Source organism: Pseudophryne corroboree, chromosome 4 (genome assembly GCF_028390025.1).
Source record: "Pseudophryne corroboree isolate aPseCor3 chromosome 4, aPseCor3.hap2, whole genome shotgun sequence".
Classification (NCBI taxonomy): domain Eukaryota; kingdom Metazoa; phylum Chordata; class Amphibia; order Anura; family Myobatrachidae; genus Pseudophryne; species Pseudophryne corroboree.
In genome coordinates this window covers 196,366,653-196,385,872 of record NC_086447.1, presented here as the reverse complement: position 1 = coordinate 196,385,872, position 19,220 = coordinate 196,366,653, and the positions used below count along the sequence as shown (strand labels likewise).

Here is a 19,220-nt window from a genome sequence, read left to right as displayed (position 1 = left end):
AATCCCCATGGTCCTTACGGAGTCCCAGCATCCACTACGGACTACGAGAAATAGATTTACCGGTGAGTAAAATCTTATTTTTTCCAGTAGTACTACAAGTCCCAGCAAGCCTCCCCCGCAAGCTGGTACTCGGAGAACCACAAGTACCAGCATGCGGGAGAAAAACGGGCCCGCTGGTACCTGTAGTTCTACTGGGGGAAAAATACCCAAATAAAAACAGGACACGCACACCGTGAGTAAAACTTTATTTCACACCTGCCGACACACACATACTTACCTATGTTGACACTCCGACACTGGCCACGACCCCCTCGTCAGTGACGAATCCGGGGTACCTGTGAATAAAATTATGCTCACCTGATCCAGTGTCCTGGTCTTTTATTATAATACATGTACTTGGCAAAAAAACAAACTGCATTAACCCGAACCAAACGGACTGAAAGGGGTCCCATGTTTACACATGGGACCCCTTTCCCCGATTGCAGAGACCCCCTGTGACGGCTGTCACAGAAAGGTCCCTTCAGCCAATCAGGAAGCGCCACTTCGTGGCACTCTCCTGATTGGCTGTATGCGCGTCTGAGCTGGCAGACAGCGCATCGCACAGCTCCCTCCATTAGTTTCAATGGTGGGAACTTTGCGGTCAGCGGTGGGGTTACCCGCGGTCAGCGGCTGACCGCGGGTGACCTCACCGCTGACCGCAAAGTTCCCACCATTGAAAGTAATGGAGGGGGCTGTGCAGTGCGCGTCTGAGCTCAGACGCGCAGAGCCAATCAGGAGAGTGCCACGAAGTGGCGCTTCCTGATTGGCTGAAGGGACCTTTCTGTGACAGGAGTCACGGGGGGTCTCTGCATTCGGGGAAGGGGTCCCATGTGTAAACATGGGACCCCTTTCAGTCTGTGTGGTGCGGGTATTCGTTTTTTTGTTTTGCCAAGTACGTGGATTACAAATCACAGGACACTGGATTTAGGGGAGTATCATTTTATTCACAGGTACCCCGGATCGTCGGCGACATTGGAGACGTGGCAGTCGGCGGGTCAACATAGGTAAGTATGTATGTCGGCATGTATGAAATAAACTTTTACTTTCACGGTGTGTCTCTCCTGTTTTTATTTGGGTATTTTTTTCCCAGTAGACCTACAGGTACCAGCTGGCCCGTTTTTCCACCCGCATGCTGGTACTTGTGGTTCTCCAAGTATCAGCTTGCGGGGGAGGCTTGCTGGGACTTGTAGTTCTTCAGGGAAAAAACAATATTCTTTCATTTTACTCAAGGCTCTCAGCCCCCCTTCCGCAGCCCTTGGATGGGGGGGGGGGGGGGGGGACAACCTCGGGGGTGACTAGTTGGGTATTTAATGCCACGGCCGCAGGGCGCTGTATAAAAGTGACCCCCGGCTGTGTCATCTGTCCAGCTAGTGGAGCCCGATGCTGGTGTAAAAAATATGGGGGACCCCTACGCTTTTTGTCCCCCGTCAATTGGCCGTTTTTCGACAGCGGGACTGTCGAATCCGTTTTTTTATTGAATATGTTGAATTCCGGCACCCACCTGCCGGAATTCGCCGGTCAAATTGTGTTGAATTAAAAAACGGGCGAAAAAATGCCGCGATTCGCCGGCAATTGCATATACCCCTGAGTCTGGTAGGAGGGGCATAGAGCGAGGAGCCAGCCCACACTGTTAAACTCTTATAGTGCCATTGGCTCCTGGTGGACCCGTTGGTACTATTATGGACCCCAGCATCGTCTACGGACTACGAGAAAAGGATTTACCGGTAGGTAATTAAAATCCTATTTTCTCTTTTACACACTTAATATTTCACCATTTTGTGGGTTTGCTTTGTGAGGATTTCTGTGATTTTATTAGTCATTAATAAAAGTTATGGTTTTATATTTTAACTTGACCATTGCACCTTGCAATTAACCCTTTTCCTGTTGTATGGATTGTATACACTAAGGTAGTAGGTTTCACTTCTTCGTATTCAAATTTAATAACACTGAAGAGTGTCAAGATAGCATGTGTGGTCTTTCTTTTTCTATAGTACGTAAAGTGAACTTGATTAATACACAATAAAAACTATACATATTAAGTGAATATATCTGTTAATCTTTTACAGCAAGGAGCGTACTATACACAGCCTCTGTATGCAGCCCCTCCACATGTAATCCATCATACTACAGTTGTGCAACCCAATGGAATGCCAGCAACTATGTATCCAGCACCAATTGCTTCTCCAAGAGGTAGTGGTGTGGCTATGGGGATGGTAGCTGGGACCACAATGGCTATGTCAGCAGGTAAATATGCCTCCATATATTAAAAAATGCATTTAATGATTTTAGACTGTGGCGATATTAGTTTTGCCAATGTGCCCAAGTGCTGCTTACTTATTGTGCATGCTGCAGCTTTAGACTAATTCTGCTTGCCATCTCAGGAGGGTGTGAGCAGAAATAATAGCAACGGCAAAACAATTAACTCTTGTTGTGCATCCATTACATACAAGCTCCAAAAACAATTGAATTTCCCACCCTAAAACAACAAAAAGAAAAATAGTCTCTGCGGACTACTTAGGCCGTGTTCCTTTTAAAGGTCCCAATACACTTATGCGACTTCTCCAAGGGGAGAAGTCGTATAGGATTCCCTTGAGCTCCCCTGCCGCTTCCCGGGCAGCAGGATCACATGCGATACATCTTATGCGGTCCATTTGCATACGTTTTATCGTATGCGATCCCAGCCAAGGCTTCGGTATCTGACAAATCCATAGTGCAGCCCTTGCGATCTCCGATCTGATGAACATGGGACCACGTACATAGGCAATTTGCCACTTTTCATCAAATTTCTCAGCCCGATCCGTTGAAATCGGCCAAAATCACACAAGTGTATGGGCACCTTACTGTGTGTGGTTTTTGTGGGGGGGGGGGGGGTTTCGGTTGAGACCTATCTTTGTCTTGTGTTCTCAAAGAGAATTTCCTTCAGCCAACTATTAGAAATATCGATAAGCAAATCTAGGCATGGTCTCTATCAGATGGCCTCTCCGAAATAAGTTGTAATTGATAGGTTAAATGCAGTTGGTCACAGTTTCTTTCAAAGTATATATTTTGTTAACAGAAGTTATTCACATAGTGTTTTTGCGCAATTTAGGCGCCTTGCAATGGATAATGGAAAAGTGACATCCCTCGGCACTCCCAAAAATATAATAAAAAGTATCTTACATAAATTTGTGATACATTCTCCCTTCGATTAGGAAGGATAAATACTTTTTCAAAGCCACTCTAAGAATGAAGAACAAACCACCACAATGGTGCAATATAGAAAAACTACATAGGATCCAAAGTGAATTTTATTGGTCCCACTCACAATTACACAGGTTAATCATTGCGTATCACCCTCATAGGGTCAGTCGTCCACAAAAGGGTCTCTTCTTTAAAACTGTAACTTAATAACACATATATAGTGCAATACTGTTTGTTTAAAAACAAATTTGTAATATACAAATGCACTCACAAGGATATAAAACAAAAAGACATATCACCAAGCTGTATTGTCCCTACTGGAAACACCATTCAGTGCAAAATTGGCACGATGAATCCCTCTACGACTCCGGAACAGTGGAGGATGGCACAAAATCTTCTGGACATCCGTGGTGTAACCGTTTGGAGAATTGCAGCAATCTAACGTCCCACAGCTTAAATCTAATGTCCCACAGCTTCTGATAAAGGACGAATACGTCCGAAAACGCGTTTAAGATATAGATAGAGAGATCTATATAGATATAGATATATAGGGAGATATATATTTGTGCATATATATAGAGAGAGAGCGATATAGATATATATATGAGAGAGAGAGTCACTGAGGGACAGGGCACATGGCATAGCTTAGTTACATTTTTCATTGTGTGCCAAACGGTTATTTGGTGCCATTTGAGAATAGGTGAGGACACATCTTGATGTGGTTGATGCACAGTGTAATATTTATCCTTTTAGAATGTTACAATGATATAAATCTTGTTTTGTAGGTACGTTGTTGACAGCCCATTCACCAACTCCTGTAGCTCCTCATCAAGTCACGATGCCTGCATATCGGCCTCCGGGGACACCAACTTATAGTTATGTCCCACCACAGTGGTGACTTACCTACCAGTGTAAGCGCTTTTCCTAGCATCTCTTGTGCTGTGCAGAGATATACCAGCCATGTACAATGGGCCTCCTCGCATGCATTTGGAACAATGGTTAGCAGTTGGTTTTGTTTCCTCTAAGGTCAGGTTTTCTATTACAAATATGGTGTAAATCCTCAAATATGTTTTGTATTGTCTAGATTATTTTTGTAATAGTATTTGTCTTTGATTTAAGACAATTTATCGCTGATTGACAAAATATGATTTCTCTTACGTACTAGTGGATCCTGGGGTCTTGTGCTTTAGTACCATGGGGTATAGATTTGGTCCACTGGAGCCTGGCACTTTAAAACTTTTAGTATGTGTGTGCTGGCTCCTCTCCTTTCTGCCCCTCCTACCAGACACCGTTTAGAAAAATATGCCCAAGAAGCTGGGTGCACTCCTGAAGCTCCAGAGATTTTTATTTATTTTGTTATTTACAGGTAGCTCTGCTTGGCAGACGGACTACCTGCTTCGTGGGACTTAGAGGGGGGACCGAACCAACCTCCTGAGGGTTAATGGTTCGTAATCCCAGCTGACAGGTTACTGAGCTCCTGAGGTGCTGTTCACTCATCGTCAGTATGTGTGCCCACGCCAGCAGCTAGCCGCCACCCTCTTAACAGATGCCGAAGACCAGACCCCCGGATCCCCTGCAGCTAAACCTTTCCGCATGACCGTTGGCCCCAGCAACAAGGCGATTTTCAGGTAGGTGCTCGCCTACAACACTTGCGAGTCCTGACGGGATCCTTGGGTGAGGGATCTCATTTCCCCTGAATATTGGCTGGAATTCCAAACATTACCTCCTCACAGGTGTTTCAAGTCGGGCTTACCAGCTTTTACCTGCAGCAAAAGTTACCTTGCAAGAGGCTATTCAAAAACTTTTGCAGACAGGGGTGGTAGTTCCAGTGCCGCCTCCGCTACGCCACGGTGGTTTTTACGCCAGTCTTTTTGTCGTTCCCAAACCAGATGGTTCGGTGCGCCCCATCTTGAATCTGAAGTCTCTCAACCCATATCTGCTGGTGTTCATTTCAAGATGGAGTCCCTGAGGGCGGTGGTGTCTGCTCTGGAGGAGGCAGAGTTCCTGGTGTCTCTGGATGTCAGGGATGCTTACCTTCACATTCCCGTGTGGCCTCCTCATCAGGATTACCTCAGGTTCGCAATATTGGACGACCATTTCCAGTTTCAGGCCTTACTCTTCAGATTATCCACAGCTCCAAAGGTCTTCACCAAGGTCATGGCGAAGATGATGCTGCAACTACGCATGATGGGAGTCAACATAGTCCCCTACTTGGACTATCTCCTAATCAAGGATGTGTCCAGGAATCGTCTGCTACACTGCATCGATCTGAAAACTCGCCTTCTCACTGATCATGGGTGGATCCTGAATTTCCTGAATTCTCACCTAGAACCGACCCAGCGACTTCAGTTATTTATTTATTAACAGTTTCTTATATAGCGCAGCATATTCCGTTGCGCTTTACAATTAGAACAACAGTAATAGAACAAAACGGAGTAAAAACAGACAGACATAGAGGTAGGAAGGCCCTGCTCGCAAGTTTACAATCTATAGGGAAATAGGCATAGATACACAAGGATAGATGCTACCTATTGCATAATGGTCCACCAGATTGCTAGGTTCTTAATGGGTTGTATGATACCCCACAAAGTTGGCCAAGTGTCATGAGGGTGTGAGACTAAAGAAAGACAAGATATGTTATGTTATGAATACTGTACAGAGGATGTAATTAGATAGGGAAGCACTGAAGGTTATGTGGGTGGGTCTGGCATTTGATAGGCTTGTCTGAAGAGGTGAGTTTTCAGGGAACGTTTAAAGGTTTGGAGACTAGAGGCGAGTCTTACTGTGCGTGGGAGGGCATTTCACAGAGTGGGTGAAGCCCGGATAAAGTCCTGTAATTTTGAGTGTGAACAAGTAATGCGTGTGGATGAGAGACGTAGATCTTGTGCAGAGCGGAGAGGTCGGGCAGGGAGATATTTTGAGATGAGTGAAGAGATGCATGTTGGTGCAGTTTGGTTAATAGCCTTGTATGTGAGTAAAAGTATTTAATACGGTCGAATACCGGTAACCAATGGAGGGACTGACAGAGTGGATCTGCAGACGATGAACGTCTGGCGAGGAAGATTAGCCCCGCAGCTGCATTCAAAATGGTTTGTAGTGGTGAGAGCCTATGTTTGGGAAGACCGGTCAGGAGACTATTACAATAATCAATGCGGGAGATAATGAGAGCATGTATTAGAGTTTTTGCTGTGTCTTGTGTAAGATATGGTTGTATTTTGGATATGTTTCTTAGATGTATGTAACATGATCTTGAGACAGATTGAATGTGGGGAACAAAGGACAGTTCAGAGTCAAGAATGACACCTAGGCAGCGAGCTTGTGGGGTAGGGATGATTGCCGAGTTCTCAACAGTAATAGAGATATCAGGTTGGAAACTACTATTGGCCGGTGGAAATATAATTAATTCTGTCTTGGAAATATTAAGTATGAGGTGGCGAGATGTCATCCAAGATGAAATGGCAGAAAGGCATTCAGTGACACGGCCCAATACAGATGGTGACAAATCAGGGGAGGATAGGTAGATTTGAGTATCATCTGCATACAGATGGTACTGAAATCCGAAAGAGTTGATTAGTTTGCCAAGAAATGTGGTATAGATAGAGAAAAGCAGAGTACCTAAGACTGAACCTTGCGGTACTCCAACTGAGAGAGGTAGTGAAGAAGAGGTGGAATCAGAAAAACGAACACTGAATGACCGATTAGATAGGTAGGATGAGAGAACCAAGAAAGGACTGGAAATGATACAGTTCTTGGGAATGATACTGGACACGGTATCTCAAAAGGTGTTTTTCCCAATGGACAATGCCTCGGCTATTCAGGCTTTGGTTCGCTCGGTACCAAGTCCTCGCACGGTGTCTATCCATCTTTGCATCAGATTACTGGGCAAGATGGTTGCTGCTTACGAGGCAATCCAATACGGCAGGTTTCATGGCCGGCCATTTCAACTGGATCTGCTGGACAAGTGGTCGGGTTCTTTGCCTGCATATGCATCAGGAAGTAACCCTCTCTCCAAAAGCCCGGATTTCACTGTTATTGTGGCTTCAACTTCCTCACCTGGTAGAGGGCAGATGTTTCAATATCAATCCGTGGATTCTACTGACGACGGTCGCCAGATTCCGGGGTTGGGGAGCGGTGACCCAGGGGGCCCAGTTCCAAGGGTTGTGGTCAGTTCTGGACTTTACCGCTAAACATCCTGGAACTCAGGGCAGTTGAAATGTCTCACCTGGAAGACTGTGATGTTATGTTGGCGTTAGCCAGGCATGTCTCTGAATTAGGGGCCTTGTCCTGCAAAAGTCCTTATTTGATTTTTCATGAAGACAGGGCGGAACTTAGGACCAGTCCTCCGTTTTTGCCGAAGGTGGTGTCAGCTTTTTATGTGAATCAGCCTATTGTGGTTCCGGTGTTGTCTGGCGCATCCGTTACTCCTTGGACATGGTCAGGGCTCTGAAAATTTATGTCAAACGGACGGCCCATCATCGGAAATCTGACTCGCCGTTTGTCCGTTATGATGCCTCCAAAATTTGTTGGCTGGCTTCTAAGCAATCTATTGCTCGTTGGCTCAGGTTGACCATTCAACAGGCCTATACTACGGCGGCTCTGCCTTTGCCGACATCTATTCAGGCCCACTCGAAGAGGTCAGTGGGCTCTTCCTGTGCAGCTGCCCAGGGAAGGGGGGGGTGTTTCGGCACTACAGTTGTGCCAAGCTGCAACTTGGTCTGGTTCGAACACCTTTGTAAAATTCTGTAGGTTCGATACCTTGGTCAAGGATGACCTTCAGTTTGGTCAGGTGGTTTTGCAGGGGTCTCCGCATTCTCCCACCTGTTTGGGAGCTTTGGGACTTCCCCATGGTACTGAAGTACAAGACCCCAATATCCACTGGGACGTAAGAGAAAATAGGAATTTAATACCTACCAGTAATTCCTTTTCTCCTAGTCCGTAGTGGATACTGGGCACCCGCCACAGTGCTTCGTTCATGCTTACCTGTGTAAGTATTTAGTTGGACAGACGTTGTAGTCCCATTATATTGTTGGGATAGCTGAGCTATCTGCGTTAGGTTGGTGTTGCTATCCTCTGTTCCGGTTAGCGCCCTCCTTTCATTAAGGTTGTGTTGGCTTGTTGCCTCACCGCTGTTTTGTTCTTCTCTCATTTTATGTCCGTCTCCTTGGGCACAGTTTTCCTAGACTGAGTCTGGTAGGAGGGGCATAGAGTGGAGGAGCCAGCACACACACATACACACTAAAAGTTTTAGCCAGGCTCCAGTGGACGTGATCTATACCCTATGGTACTAAAGTACAAGACCTCAGTATCCACTAGAGACTAGGAGAAAAGGAATTACCGGTAGGTATTAAATTCCTATTTGTGTAAAGCTGACCCAGTGTGTACCCCCAAAAGGAATATGATGCCCAACTCAAGTTGATCTTTTATTGGGAATGCTTGCAAACCTGTACACAGCGACCACTAATAGCTCCAGGGCAGTATTGAAGTGCACAGCTACATTAGACTGTAATCTTGTGTGTCAGACCACACGTGGCACCAGATTTAGGTGCTTTATAGTATTAGAGACATAGAAGTTGAATAGGACCTCTATTCCTTATTCACATGTTCATTCTACCAGAAGAGAGAGAGACGCACGCACGCACGCACGCACAAACACACACACACACACACCCATTGGGGGGCTGAAGTTTTGTCTGTAGAGGTCCTACTAACAATCCAATCTTGATCAGTCTGACCTGACCCTTCCCCCTCTCTCCACTCATATCTCCAACTGTCTCTGCTATCCCTTCCTGAAGATCCTAGCACTTTCTTAGATTTAGCATGTCTAAGATTGAGATGTCCATCTTCCCACCCTCCTGCATAAACCCACAATTTCTTTCTTTTGTGGGATTATCTATTTCCATCTCAAAAATATCGCCAGGATCAGACCCTTTCTCACCCTACTGAGACCTTCATCCACTCTCCAGATTGGACTACTGTAGCTGCCTCCTATCTGGCCTCCCTGACTCCCACCTGAAATCTGTCCTCAAAGCTGGTGCATGGCTTATCTTCCTCCAAATGTACTACGTTCACCTCCCTCTATTACAATCCCTAAACTGGCTCTTCAAAATCCAGTTTAAACTTCTCACTCACTTAAAAAGCACTCACCCATTCCTCTCTCATTTACATCTGACCATCTCTCCCTACACACTCCCACATGCCTTCTTTGCTCCACAAATGCATGTTGCCACTCCCAACTGATTACTTCCTCCCTTCTCTCGCCTCCCAAGATTTTGCACATACTGCTCCCTATCTAATTCACAACAAGAAAGAAAAGAATTGGTCTTTTAGTGGCGCACAAAAAGACCAATTCTTTTCTTTCTTGTTGTGAACTAGTTCCCACCATTGGCAACTATATAATATGTGGCAGCACCCCCACTATAGATTCAAATCTATGACATAGAATACAATTTGGGGTTGGTAAAGAAATATACAGTATAACCCATTACTAGTGCAGTAGTCTTTCCCCTTTTTCCCCCTTCCTTTGAGTAGTGCTCCCTATCTAAGTCTTACCCTCTCTACAAAACTTCAAAGGGGCTCTCAAGACCCACTACTTCATCAGTGCCATCCATCTTTCACCCTAACCCTCTGTTCCTTGCTCACTGTCTATTGCATTTGTCACCCCCTGTGTGTCTGCCCCTCCCCTTTTAGAATGTAAAATCATGAGCAGGGCCCTCTCCCCTCCTAAACACTTGGTTTCTGCCACTCTGATGCTTACTTGAGTTATAACCACTAATGCAGCAATGTTTATGAGCTATGTACTTGTCCTGCATTGTTTTGCGCTGTAAGTCCCTATGGCGTTCTGCTCATTTAGCGACTTTTTTAGGCGCTGCAGAACAGCGGTGTCGACATATAAAGACTAATAGTGCAGTGAATCTTTGCTGCCATATATTTCTCTAGCAACAATAAGGGATATTGGGAATCTTAGTACGATGGGTATAGACGGGGTCCAAAGGAGCATGTGCACTTGAAATTTCTAAAATCGGGTGTGCTTGCTCCTCCTCTCTATGCCCCCTCCCACAGGCAGTTTAGAAAAAAGTGCCCTCAGGAGAGGATGCACATCTCTGAGCTCCAGAGAGTTTTCTTCAATTTCTCTTTCATGTTTATTTCTTTTTCATCCACTAGGGGTCACTAGAGTACTCTTGGGATATGGACGGTGCGTTAGCAGGGAGAGACGCATTTAAATGTTTAACACTCCTTCCCCTCCATACTCCCAAGATGCCTCAGTGTTTTTTGTGTCTTCAACGGGAGGACACGTTCCTCAAGTCTCTAAGGCTTTATTTTATTTTTTATTTTTATTTTTTCTTCCAGTCCCTTCCCAGCTTACTGAAAAGCGTGGACCTGGGACTGTGTGGGCTGCTGTAGCAGCAAGGCTTGTTGGCGCTTATGAGAGAAGCACCGCCATAGACCCATGGCTGCAGGAGCAGGACGGAGCTTACAGAGAAGTTCCGTCGTTGCCTCCAGATCCCGGCAGGTGTGGTGAGTAAGGAGCGGACGGTCAGCTCACGCTGCTGCTGCTCCATGTGTGTGTTATTTCACTATGAGGGGTGATACAGGTGCTCCGCCCGACACCCCTTCCCCAGACACGCTGCTGTGGAACTACAAGGCCTTATACTTTGGCTTGAACGGTCAGCTGCCGCTGCTCCCTGATTGTGCATAGACAGCCGTCCGCCAGCGCCGGCCACAGCCCAGCCGCGGACTGCCCAGCAGCTGCCGCTGGGCGCTCTCCACCACTCGGCTCCCTGCGCTGCTGCTCTCTCCCTGCCTCCCGCTTCAGAGACTCGGGGCCGCGAACGGCGGCTAGCGCGGCTGTCTGCCGGGGGGAAGGAGAGGGGAGGCAGACAGCGCTCACTGCTGTCGCGGTCTGTCTGTGAGGGGGAGGTCGCGGGGGAGAGGGAAGGATTCTGCCCGCGTAGCAGCGGGAGGCCCTATAAGCGCTGCCGCCGTTCCCTTCTTGTCACACGGCTTCCAGTGCACGGCGGTCAGCTCTTGCTGCTGCCGCCGCTCCACTAGGCTTCCCGGATGCTACAAGCGGCGGACAGCTCCCGCCGCTCTACACTGGTAAGTCTTCCCGGGTAATACACGCGGCGGCACTGAGATTAGCTATGGGGATAGACACGGTGGTCAGCGTCCGCTGCCTTCGCTCCAATAGGCCGGCATCGCATTCCACGAGGCGCTGCACCTCCACAGCTGTGGGGATATATATATATATATATATATATATATATATATATATATATATATATATATATATATAATATAAAAAAAAAATAGGGCCCCAGTCCAGCTAAACTTAAAACGGAGGCTGCATGCAGTTTAGCCTGTGCAAGATGTTAGTGCTGTTTAACTTCCTATGGGGCAAAACAAGCTATTAAACCTATACTGCGATATATATGTGTTTTATATATCTGTGTTTTTTTTAAAGACTTCTGTGAAAATACAGGCTGTGGATGCCATCAGACCTACAGGCTATTCAAAAACTTCAGTATAAATTTACATGATGTGACACCATTTTAGAATTCCTGTTTCTTCCTCCAGGAATTTGAGGTTGGTCTTACAACACACGGCCACTGGAGGGTACAGGGGTGTTGGTACGGTGTTTGTCAGTGAATCACATATAGGTGCCAGGGGGCACTCAAGTATTCTGTTATTTATTTTTGTTAAAATACCTCACTCGTGGCAGTGTATATGTATACTACTGGAACAGCATCCACTTGTACACATACGGGTCTGAATAAAGACCTCTACCCTGATCCTCCTTTAGCAATAATTCTATTTGTACGGTAATAACGTCTCAGCAGCCACAGCGCTCAGGCTAACACTGTGCAGGGTATACATGTATAGTTCAAGTAGTCGTCTTTTGACTTAGTTACTGGTTTCTCTGTGTTACTAGCTGATGATTCATGCCAGACCTGAATATTTAATGAAACAAATGAGATTTTTCTTAAAAAGCGATTTTCTGAACAACGCTTTAAGACCCGTCGTCACGTCGGCTAAGAGCCCTGATAAAGTCCGTTTATGCTACAACAGAAGTGTTGTTTACAATTACTTTAGTTGGGGTTTGGATTAAACATGACTGTGGTTGCATGGGCAACACTGCTCAAGTTGGGCCACACCAGGGTCATGCCTCAGACCACCTTTTACTTCTAAGGGGTAAATGCAATTGCGGTCGAATTCCCGAAAATGTAGAAAAACGGGACATTTTCGCCAAAAAAAAAAAAAAAAATCGACAATGCAATTCAGTACTTTTCGTCAAAAAAAACATGGGACCGTGTGGATCGGGTAAATGCGTTTTTTTGTTTCTCTATCGTCCTAAGTGGATGCTGGGGTTCCTGAAAGGACCATGGAGGATAGCGGCTCCGCAGGAGACAGGGCACAAAAGTAAAGCTTTTACAGGTCAGGTGGTGTGTACTGGCTCCTCCCCCTATGACCCTCCTCCAGACTCCAGTTAGATTTTTGTGCCCGGCCGAGAAGGGTGCAATTCTAGGTGGCTCTCATAAAGAGCTGCTTAGAGAGTTTAGCTTAGGTTTTTTATTTTACAGTGATTCCTGCTGGCAACAGGATCACTGCAACGAGGGACAGAGGGGAGAAGAAGTGAACTCACCTGCGTGCAGGATGGATTGGCTTCTTGGCTACTGGACATGAAGCTCCAGAGGGACGATCACAGGTACAGCCTGGATGGTCACCGGAGCCACGCCGCCGGCCCCCTCACAGATGCTGAAGCAAGAAGAGGTCCAGAATCGGCGGCTGAAGACTCCTGCAGTCTTCTTAAGGTAGCGCACAGCACTGCAGCTGTGCGCCATTTTCCTCTCAGCACACTTCACACGGCAGTCACTGAGGGTGCAGGGCGCTGGGGGGGGGCGCCCTGGGAGGCAAATGTAAACCTTTAAAAAGGCTAAAAATACCTCACATATAGCCCCAGAGGCTATATGGAGATATTTACCCCTGCCTAAATGTACTAAATAGCGGGAGACGAGCCCGCCGGAAAAGGGGCGGGGCCTATCTCCTCAGCACACGGCGCCATTTTCTGTCACAGCTCCGCTGGTCAGGAAGGCTCCCAGGTCTCTCCCCTGCACTGCACTACAGAAACAGGGTATAACAGAGAGGGGGGGCAAAATAAATGGCAATATATTAATATAAAAGCAGCTATAAGGGAGCACTTAATCATAAGGCTATCCCTGTCATATATAGCGCTTTTTGGTGTGTGCTGGCAGACTCTCCCTCTGTCTCCCCAAAGGGCTAGTGGGTCCTGTCTTCGTATAGAGCATTCCCTGTGTGTCTGCTGTGTGTCGGTACGTGTGTGTCGACATGTATGAGGACGTTATTGGTGTGGAGGCGGAGCAATTGCCAAATATGAGGATGTCACCTTCTAGGGGGTCGACACCAGAATGGATGCCTTTATTTGTGGAATTACGGGATAGCGTCAACTCGCTTAAGCAGTCGTTTGCCGACATGAGGCGGCCGGACACTCACTTAGTGCCTGTCCAGGCGCCTCAAACACCGTCAGGGGCTGTAAAACGCCCCTTGCCTCAGTCGGTCGACACAGACCCAGACACAGGCACTGATTCCGGTAGTGAAGGTGACGAATCAACCGTATTTTCCAAAAGGGCCACACGTTATATGATTTTGGCAATAAAGGAGATGTTACATTTAGCTGATACTACAGGTACCACTAAACAGGGTATTATGTGGGGTGTGAAAAAACTACCAGTAGTTTTTACCGAATCAGAAGAATTAAATGACGTGTGTGATGAAGCGTGGGGTGCCCCGATAAAAAACTGCTAATTTCAAAGAAGTTATTGGCTTTATACCCTTTCCCGCCAGAGGTTAGGGAGCGCTGGGAAACACCTCCTAGGGTGGACAAAGCGCTAACACGCTTATCAAAACAAGTGGCGTTACCCTCTCCTGAGACGGCCGCACTTAAAGATCCATCAGATAGGAGGATGGAAAATATCCAAAAAGGTATATACACACATGCAGGTGTTATACTACGACCAGCTATTGCGACTGCCTGGATGTGCAGTGCTGGGGTAGTTTGGTCAGAGTCCCTGATCGAAAATATTGATACCCTGGACAGGGACAATATTTTACTGTCGTTAGAACAAATAAAGGATGCATTTCTTTATATGCGTGATGCACAGAGAGATATCTGCACACTGGCATCACGGGTAAGTGCTATGTCCATTTCGGCCAGAAGAGCTTTATGGACACGACAGTGGACAGGCGATGCGTAGAGGAGTTATTTGGGGTCGGTCTATCGGATTTGGTGGCCACGGCTACGGCCGGGAAATCCACCTTTCTACCTCAAGTCACTCCCCAACAGAAAAAGGCACCGACCTTTCAATCGCAGCCTTTTCGTTCCTTTAAAAATAAGAGAGCAAAGGGCTATTCATATCTGCCACGAGGCAGAGGACGAGGGAAGAGACCGCAACAGGCAGCTCCTTCCCAGGAACAGAAGCCCTCCCCGGCTTCTACAAAAGCCTCAGCATGACGCTGGGGCTTCGCAAGCGGACTCGGGGGCGGTAGGCGGTCGTCTCAAGAATTACAGCGCGCAGTGGGCTCACTCGCAGGTAAATCCCTGGATCCTGCAGATAATATCTCAGGGGTACAGGTTGAAATTAGAGACAGCCACCTCGCCGTTTCCTGAAGTCTGCTTTACCAACGTCCCCCTCAGAAAGGGAGACGGTTTTGGAAGCCATTCACAAGCTGTATTCTCAGCAGGTGATAGTCAAGGTACCTCTTCTACAACAAGGGAAGGGGTATTATTCCACTCTTTTTGTGGTACCGAAGCCGGATGGCTCGGTAAGGCCTATTCTAAATCTGAAGTCCTTGAACCTGTACATAAAGAAGTTCAAGATGGAGTCACTCAGAGCAGTGATAGCGAACCTGGAAGAAGGGGACTTTATGGTATCCTTGGACATCAAGGATGCGTATCTCCACGTTCCAATTACCCCTCACACCAGGGGTACCTCAGGTTCGTTGTACAAAACTGTCACTATCAGTTTCAGACGCTGCCGTTTGGTTTGTCCACGGCACCTCGGGTCTTTACAAAGGTAATGGCCGAGATAATATTTCTTCTTCGAAGAAAAGGCGTATTAATTATCCCATACTTGGACGATCTCCTAATAAGGGCAAGGTCCAGAGAACAGCTAGAGATGGGTTTAGCACTATCTCAAGAGGTGCTAAAGCAGCACGGATGGATTCTGAATATTCCAAAATCCCAATTAATGCCGACAACTCGTCTGCTGTTCCTGGGGATGATTCTGGACACAGTTCAGAAAAGGTTTTTCTTCCCGAAGAAAAAGCCAAGGAGTTATCTGACCTGGTCAGGAACCTCCTAAAACCAGGAAAGGTGTCTGTACATCAATGCACAAGAGTCCTGGGAAAAAATGGTAGCTTCTTACGAAGCAATCCCTTTCGGCAGATTCCATGCAAAGGGATCTGTTGGACAAATGGTCAGGGTCGCATCTTCAGATGCACCTGCGGATAACCCTGTCGCCGAGGACAAGGGTATCCCTTCTGTGGTGGTTGCAGGAGGCTCATCTATTGGAGGGCCGCAGATTCGGCATGCAGGATTGGATCCTGGTGACCACGGGTGCCAGCCAGAGAGGCTGGGGAGCAGTCACACAGGGAAGAAATTTCCAGGGAGTGTGGTCGAGCCTGAAAAAGTCTCTTCACATAAGCATTCTGGAACTAAGAGCAATCTACAATGCTCTAAGCCAGGCGGAACCTCTGCTTCAAGGAAGACCGGTGTTGATCCAGTCGGACAACATCACGGCAGTCGCCCATGTAAACAGACAGGGCGGCACAAGAAGCAGGAGGGCAATGGCAGAAGCTGCCAGGATCCTTCGCTGGGCGGAGAATCACGTGATAGCACTGTCAGCAGTATTCATCCCGGGCGTGGACAACTGGGAAGCAGACTTCCTCAGCAGACACGACCTTCACCCGGGAGAGTGGAGACTTCATCCAGAAGTTTTCCACATGCTATTAAACCGTTGGGTAAAACCAATGGTGGACATGATGGCGTCTCGCCTCAACAAAACACTGGACAGGTATTGCGCCAGGTCAAGAGATCCGCAGGCAATAGCTGTGGACGCGCTGGTAACACCTTGGGTGTACCAGTCGGTATATGTGTTTCCTCCTCTGCCTCTCATACCAAAGGTATTGAGGATTATACGGCAAAGTGGAGTAAGACTAGTGGCTCCGGATTGGCCAAGAAGGACTTGGTACCCGGAACTTCAAGAGATGGTCACGGACGATCCGTGGCCTCTACTTCTGAGAAGGGACCTGCTTCAGCAGGGTACTTGTCTTTTTCAAGACTTACCGCGGCTGCGTTTGACGGCATGGCGTTTTGAATGCCAGATCCTAAAAGGAAAAGGCATTCCAGAAGAAGTCATTCCTACCTTGATAAAGGCAAGGAAGGAAGTCACCGCGAAGCATTATCGCCGTATTTGGCGAAAATATGTTGCGTGGTGCGAGCAGCGGAGTGCTCCGATGGAGGAATTTCAACTGGGTCGTTTTCCTACATTTCCTGCAATCAGGATTGTCTATGGGTCTCAAATTGGGATCTATTAAGGTTCAAATTTCGGCCCTATCAATATTCTTCCAAAAAGAATTGGCCTCAGTCCCTGAGGTCCAGATTTTTATCAAAGGAGTACTGCATATACAGCCTCCTGTGGTGCCTAAGGTGGCACCGTGGGATCTAAATGTAGTTTTAGATTTCCTCAAATCAAATTGGTTTGAACCACTAAAGAAGGTGGATTTGAAATATCTCACATGGAAAGTGACTATGTTACTGGCCCTGGCTTCGGCCGGGAGAGTATCTGAACTGGCGGCTTTGTTTTATAAAAGCCCTTATTTCATTTTCCATTCGACATAGGGCAGAGCTGCGGACGCGTCCGCATTTTCTCCCTAAGGTGGTATCAGCGTTTCACCTGAACCAGCCTATTGTAGTGCCTGCGGCTACAGACGACTTGAAGGACTCCAAGTTGTTGGACGTTGTCAGAGCCTTAAAAATATACATTTAAAGGACGGCTGGAGTCAGAAAATCTGACTCGCTGTTTATACTGTATGCACCCAACAAGTTGGGTGCACCTGCTTCTAAGCAGTCGATTGCTCGTTGGATTTGTAACAAAATTCAACTTGTACATTCTGTGGCAGGCCTGCCACAGCCTAAATCTGTTAAGGCCCATTCCGCAAGGAAGGTGGGCTCATCTTGGGCGGCTGCCCGAGGGGTCTCGGCATTACTACTCTGCCGAGCAGCTACGTGGTCAGGGGAGAACACGTTTGTAAATTTTTACAAATTTGATACCCTGGCAAAGGAGGACCTGGAGTTCTCTCATTCGGTGCTGCAGAGTCATCCGCACTCTCCCGCCCGTTTGGGAGCTTTGGTATAATCCCCATGGTCCTTTCAGGAACCCCAGCATCCACTTAGGACGATAGAGAAAATAAGAATTTACTTACCGATAATTCTATTTCTCGGAGTCCGTAGTGGATGCTGGGCGCCCATCCCAAGTGCGGATTATCTGCAATACTTGTACATAGTTATTGTTAACTAATTCGGGTTATTGTTTAGGAAGCCATCTTTCAGAGGCTCCTCTGTTATCATACTGTTAACTGGGTTTAGATCACAAGTTGTACGGTGTGATTGGTGTGGCTGGTATGAGTCTTACCCGGGATTCAAAATCCTCCCTTATTGTGTACGCTCGTCCGGGCACAGTACCTAACTGGAGTCTGGAGGAGGGTCATAGGGGGAGGAGCCAGTACACACCACCTGACCTGTAAAAGCTTTACTTTTGTGCCCTGTCTCCTGCGGAGCCGCTATCCTCCATGGTCCTTTCAGGAACCCCAGCATCCACTACGGACTCCGAGAAATAGAATTATCGGTAAGTAAATTCTTATTTTTGCCAAGTACGTGGATTACAAATATCACAGGACACTGGATTTAGGTGAGTATTAAGTTTATTTTCAGGTACCCCGGGTTTCGTCGACATTGGAGACGTGGCAGTCGGCGTGTCAACATAGGTAAGTATGTATGTGTCGGCATGTGTGAAATAAAGTTGTATTTTCACGGTGTGAATGTCCTGTTTTTATTTGGGTATTTTTTTTGCAGAAGAACTACAGGTACCAGCAGGCCAGTTTCCCCCCGCATGCTGGTACTTGTGGTTCTCCAAGTACCAGCTTGCGGGGGAGGCTTGCTGAGACTTGTAGTTCTTCTGCAAAAACCAATATTCTTTCATTTTTACACATGGCTTCACCCCTGGCCCTTGGATGGCTGGGGGGGGGGGACCCCTTGATTGAAGGAGTCCCCACTCCTCCAGGGTACCCCGGCCAGAGGTGACTAGTTGGGTATTTAATGCCACGGCCGCAGGGAGCGGTATAAAAGTGTCCCCCGGCTGTGGCATTATCTGGCCAGCTAGGGGAGCCCGGTGCTGGTACAAATAATACGGGGGACCCCTACTCATTTTGTCCCCCGTATTTTTTGGACCAGGCGCAGAGCCCGGTGCTGGTTGTTAAAATACGGGGGATCCCCTGTCATTTTTTCCCCCGTATTTTGGCAACCAGGACCGGCTCAAAGAGCCCGAGGCTGGTTATGCTTAGGGGGGACCCCACGCAATTTTTTTTCGGGTTTGTTACCGTTTTTTTTTTAAAAAAAATTAAAAATCGAATAAAAATCCGTCAATTGGCCCGTTTTTCGACAGCGGGACTGTCAAATCCGTTTTTTATTGAATATGTCGAATTGCGGCACCCACCTGCCGGAATTCGACGGTCGAATTGTGTCGAATTTAAAAACGGGCGAAAAAGTGCCGCAATTCGCCCGGAATTGCATATACCCCTATATGTTCACATTTGCGAATCAACTGAGTATTTGGTTACGAAATCTATAGATGTTGGCCAAGTAAGTTTTCGGTTTTCTTAAGGGCGCTTTGAGGCAGATGCTGATTCGAAAAATAGGGTCGTTGCCT

At 47.1% G+C, this 19,220-nt stretch overlaps 1 protein-coding gene across 3 annotated transcripts in view; it reads left to right on the top strand.

Moving 5' to 3' along the window:
• Positions 1–19,220, top strand: part of FAM168B (family with sequence similarity 168 member B) — a 194,678-nt gene that overhangs the window by 157,822 nt on the left and 17,636 nt on the right. For all 3 annotated transcript variants that reach the window (XM_063915715.1, XM_063915716.1, XM_063915717.1), the window contains 2 exons: positions 2,106–2,283; positions 4,005–4,130. In XM_063915715.1, the coding sequence (XP_063771785.1) occupies positions 2,106–2,283; positions 4,005–4,117 (291 nt within the window). In that variant the 3' untranslated portion in view covers positions 4,118–4,130. The remainder of the gene's footprint in view (positions 1–2,105; positions 2,284–4,004; positions 4,131–19,220) is intronic.